The sequence below is a fragment of the Entamoeba nuttalli genome (genome assembly GCF_000257125.1).
Source record: "Entamoeba nuttalli P19 unplaced genomic scaffold asmbl_6995, whole genome shotgun sequence".
NCBI lineage: Eukaryota > Evosea > Mastigamoebida > Endamoebidae > Entamoeba > Entamoeba nuttalli.
In genome coordinates, this window is record NW_008578385.1 from 1 (window position 1) to 5,303 (window position 5,303).

The 5,303-nt window shown below is 24.1% G+C and overlaps 3 protein-coding genes across 3 annotated transcripts; 1 reads left to right on the top strand and 2 right to left on the bottom strand.

Annotated features, from left to right (window-relative positions):
* Nucleotides 1–628: 628 nt before the first annotated feature.
* On the bottom strand, nucleotides 629–1,399 carry ENU1_163000 (4Fe-4S binding domain containing protein; the record flags this gene model as incomplete). Its single annotated transcript, XM_008860894.1, has 1 exon — nucleotides 629–1,399. One exon carries the CDS (start codon nucleotides 1,397–1,399, stop codon nucleotides 629–631), a length of 771 nt encoding a protein of 256 aa, XP_008859116.1.
* A 335-nt stretch (nucleotides 1,400–1,734) lies between these two features.
* ENU1_163010 (hypothetical protein) lies at nucleotides 1,735–3,509 on the bottom strand (the record flags this gene model as incomplete). Its single annotated transcript, XM_008860895.1, has 4 exons — nucleotides 1,735–2,151; nucleotides 2,203–2,706; nucleotides 2,892–3,101; nucleotides 3,174–3,509. The coding sequence occupies 4 exons, from the start codon at nucleotides 3,507–3,509 to the stop codon at nucleotides 1,735–1,737; spliced, it is 1,467 nt and encodes a 488-aa protein (XP_008859117.1).
* A 222-nt stretch (nucleotides 3,510–3,731) lies between these two features.
* ENU1_163020 (hypothetical protein) lies at nucleotides 3,732–4,088 on the top strand (the record flags this gene model as incomplete). The annotated part of the gene is made up of 1 exon (XM_008860896.1): nucleotides 3,732–4,088. One exon carries the CDS (start codon nucleotides 3,732–3,734, stop codon nucleotides 4,086–4,088), a length of 357 nt encoding a protein of 118 aa, XP_008859118.1.
* Nucleotides 4,089–5,303: the final 1,215 nt, after the last annotated feature.

Here is a 5,303-nt window from a genome sequence, read left to right on the forward strand (position 1 = left end):
CTTTTTATCTTCTTTCCTTTTATATCTTTCATTTTATTCTTATTCTTCTTTATTTTCTATTATTTGCTTTTTTTTCGATGCCTATTTAGATTAATTCAAAAATTATTTTTGTTTAACTTAATGGTTTTATTTAATAATATATACAAATGAAGACATTATAAATTCATTTAAGAATTTATAAAAACATTTTGAAATATTTATATTCTTGATAAAACAGAATGACTCACAAAAAAACCTTAATACAATAATAATATCTTATTAAAACTTTTGGCATCAAATAATAAGAATTATGATAAATACCATTACAACCAACGAAATAAATACAAATAATATTAAAATGTTAATTAATATATTTTATAACTCAGAAACAAGGAAAATTATTAAAAAACTAATTACTCTTTTTACAATATATTCATTTGTTTAAAACATATTCAGTCACTAGAATATAACTAATTAAAACTCTCTTTCATTAATAACATTTCAATTCTATCAAAGTATTTACACTTACGATGGAGAATAATTAACAAGTATTAAATAAGTTTAATTGATTAATTCAATAATTTTCGATAATTATTTTATTATTATAAAAGAAAAGAAATTTAAAAAAAAAGTCATTGAATTTTTTGTTTTATTCTAAGAAAGTGATGTCAACATCCTTTCTTTCAACAAGATGATGGTAAGTAATATTGGGAATACCCATGCCCATACATCCATAACAATGTTGACCTTTAAGTCCAATATATTCCATTGCATATGGATCTTTCAATAACACTTTCATAAATCCACACCAGAATGATCCATACCCTTTGCTTACAAGTGCAAGCTCTAATTCTGCAAGCATGATTGTTGCATCATCATTGGCAAATTCTTTGTGTTGATCATCAGCATATGCAATGATCATGTGAGGTGCATCTCTTCCAATAATATCAACTTTGGCTTGATATGCACAAACTGGTCTAAAAATTGCAGGAGTTGTTTCAAGGTTAGCAGCACGACCAGCAAGATGAGTAAGAACCTCAGTTAATTTTGGTCTATTGATAACCATAAATTTGATTGGTCGATAATTACAAGCAGATGGTGCAAATTTAATAAGGTTAATCATTTCTTTTAATTCTTCGTTTGGAATTGCTCCTTTCCATTTTCTTACAGAACGTCTTGTCTTAATTGCTCCAATAACTGAAGTATGTTCATCTGGTAATGGTTCACATTTTTGTTCAAAAAGTGAAATTGCACCAACTTTACAAATAGACTGGCAATGTCCACAACTCATACAATTTGGAGATTGTTTCTCATCAACAAGTGCTTTACCACCTTCAACCTTTAATACCCTACAAGGACACTCTTTTGTGCACATTCCACATCCAATACATACATCAGTGTTAATAGTGAGATTAGCCATAACTATATAAAACTCAGTTTTTTTTCTTAAAAATTCTTTTCTTGATGACGTTTTATTTTATTATATTATACTATTATTATATTATTATTCTCTAATTTCTATTTTTCATAACAAATGTAATTTGTTATATTATTTAATTTCTGATGATGAAAATAACTAAAACATACTACTTGAGTTGTTACTTACAGACCTTTTAATCTTATGCTTTTTTAATTCGTCTCTTTTTTCTATTTTAACTAAACCTAAAAGTAAATTACCAAATACTAACTTCACATTTCATAGAAAAGAAACACAAAGTGATAGAGTAAATAGTTCATTTCTATCAATTACACATATTAGTTATCAATAAGCATATGATAACATCGAATACTCATGATGTCTGTCATTAAAAATTTCAATGCTATTCCAAACCTTTCTAATTTTTCATCTGGATAAATACTCACTTTCTGAATTTCTTCTTCTTCAATGGAAAATGGTAATTTAAATTTGTTTTGTGTTTCTATTGAAAGATGTCTTCCCATGTCATTTACTAAAGTTAATATATTTTTTAAACCTTTCTCTAGTTTTCTTTTTTCTTCTTTTTGAGTTGTAAAATCACTACATCGAATAATTTCATGTTTGTTAATCAATGTTATTGCTTCTGCTGTTCGTTCAATCGCAAATTGGTTAGAATGATAATCAATCATTTCTGCTATTTTATTGATTTCTAACAATATATATGAAAATCCAATTTTGATGTTTTTGTTATCTTTCTATTTTATGAATTTTCTCTTCATTTTTATTTCTTGAAAATGATTACAAACTCTTCTGAACGATTCTATTACATTAATCCCATTGATTATAGGTCCATTTTTATCATACTCGGTGTTGAAAACATTTCTCCAACAATCAACTTCTTCAACACAATATGGTTTATTTTGTTCAAACACTTCTTTAATGTCTTGTGTTTCTTTGTTCATTTCATTCATCACCATGAAATGTTTTTTTATAACTTCTTTTTCTATTTCTTTCATTTGTGTAATTCCTCTCTTCTTTTCTTCTAATGTCTTTTGTTCTTCTGTTAATTCATTGACTTCTTTTTCAAGTATTTTGACAACTTCTTCCTCTTTCTTTATTTTTTGTTCAATTTCTTCCTCATTTTTTTCAAGTACCACAATCAATTTCTGTGAGTATTGACTACTTTCATTCAAACACCGATAATATTGTTCATTGTCAATTAATTCTTTCATTAAACACTCACAACAAATTGGGTATTTTCCATTAATAGGATGATTACAAACCCCACATTCAATCAGCACTTGGTGATTCTCGGCTTCGCTCATTTTTCAAATTGAAGAACTGGAAAATTATCATCTCAATATCATATAAATAGAAAAGATAAAAATAGAAGAAGATTAATTCATCTCAACAACATACAGACAAGTTGTATGTGGGTAATACAAGTTGATCTAACAATTAATTTCATAAGAAAAAAAAGAAATGAAAAACAAACTGAAAGGAGATTTTCTTGAATGAGTTGATAAATGATTGAAAAAAGAATTTTAATTGATAAACGATTTTCAAGAATTGATGATTTGAAGAATGTAATGGTTTGTTTGAATGACGGATAATGAATGATGTTATATTGAGTAAGAAGATCATTTAATACTATTCTACAAAATGGAGTCATTCTTTCATCTATCAACTCTTTCCAATAATCAAGCTATTTGATAAGACTTTTTTCAATAATTAAATAAAAACAAACAATTTTAAGATAAGTGAATACTTTGAATACAGAGTCAGGAAGTAATGAAGAAGAAAGAAAAGAAGGAAATAAGTCAGGAAAATTACGTGATAAAGAAATAAAATGAAAATAAAGAAGTTCATTTCCAAGAAGAGATTCAGACATTAATACTCTTTCTATTACTTTGTTTACTGGGAGATTTAATAGGTCTTCATTTTGTTTAACACCAATTAATAAAAAGAGTTGAGCAACAAATTCTCTCTGAACAGGAAAAGGAAGGGAATGAAGAGATTGAATAAAAACATAATTCCTTTCTTTAATAAGGTCAATATAATCATGAGAAAGATAAACATCAGACAAGAATGATTGAGTTGGTTGTAATTCCATTAACAATAATAGATGACATGTTCTTCATTATTTATTTCACTTTCTTTTCATTTCAAACAAATCTCAACATGAAAACTAAAAAAGAAAAGACAAAGTTAGAAAAGAAGATTAGGAGAAAAGATAAGAAAAAGAGAAAAGAGAGATAACAATCAGAATAACAGAGTAAATGAATAACAAGATTTGATTCATATTAAACACAAAGCATAATAACATATTTGTTATATGAAATTATTTGAACGATATATCAGATTAATTAATGGATATTTAGCATATTTCCGAAAACACAGAAGATATAATGCTGATGATAATCTTGTTGACTCAGCATTATCTAAGTTAAAAGCATCACAACCAAATGTATTCAATTATTTCTTGAGTGTTTCTAAACAACAAATTGGCAAAATAAGAATTAGTTTTATTCCAGGAACAAAAACAGTTTCAAGTCAATTTGTTCTATTAGGAGAAGATGGATTTAAATGGAATGGAAAGACATTTAATACAATAGATAAGTTAGTAGAAGAATTTAAAAAAGAAGTAACTAAAATTCTACAAAAAACAATAAGTCTAAATCAATTATTTTAGTTTTTAAATATTTTTCTTGAGAATTATCTAAAGAATGAAATAATAAACAAGAAAAGATTGAGAAAAGAATATAATAATTTTAGAAATAAAAATGAAAGAAATAAAATTAAGTAATCATTCAATATTATTTTATTCAACAAAAGATTGATAATATTGTTAATGTATTTCAATCATGATATGACATTTATCTTCATCTGATTCAATATAATTTATGAAATAGAAATTAAATAATAGAGTATAATATTGGTTCAATAAAATTGATTAACACAATGAAATATCATTACAGATACAAAGATACTATAACTTCAATAACTATTATTAAAGATAAGTTCTATAATTTATAGTAATTTACTACATCAATATCTTTTGTTGATAAAAGAATGGAATAATAAACAAGAAATAATAATATTTTTGTCAAAATATAAGAAAAACTAATAAAACTAAAATAGTATTAGAAATAAAACTATTAAATTAATTAAAAAGTATTTATTAATCATATTTAAATTCTTTCATTCTAATTTATAATTTTTCTTATTAATTTAATAAAAGTTATTATTTTATTATTTATAATAATATTAAATATTATACTTTTTAACTTGAATTTTGTTTGTTCTATTTTTATATTTTGAATGTTTATAATCAAATGACTTATGTTAAACATTTATCTATAAAATGGAATGTGAATAGCTCATTAAATTAATAATGAAACTAGAAAGATAACTCAACAATGTTAAGAACAACAACACTATAAATGAAAAAACATATATTGAAGTTATTAAAAACAGTAAATCAACTTACAAAATTATTTTAGATTAGAAATTCTCATGTTGAATATAATTAAATTAAGAATAATAAATTAGTAAAGAAGAAATTTTGTATATAAATATTATTCTGAAAGGTTTTAATGTGTTTATTCAAATACAATTGAATAGTTTTACTAAACACTAAAGTCATTTGATTTGAGAGTCATTTTCTATTATTCAAACTGAAAATGAGAAAAGGTTATATTGTAATACTATCCTAAAAAATTACATGTTTTGTTTATTGTTTTCGTTTCATTTCTTCTTTGCTCTAGTATTAAATTTTGCATATTACAATTTAAAGACTATGATAACAAACATTGGCATATATTAAATATATACTCTTCAATATGAAAAAGAAATTTTCAATCAATTAAATTATTCACTTATTACTTTGAACTGTTTCTAACATTCT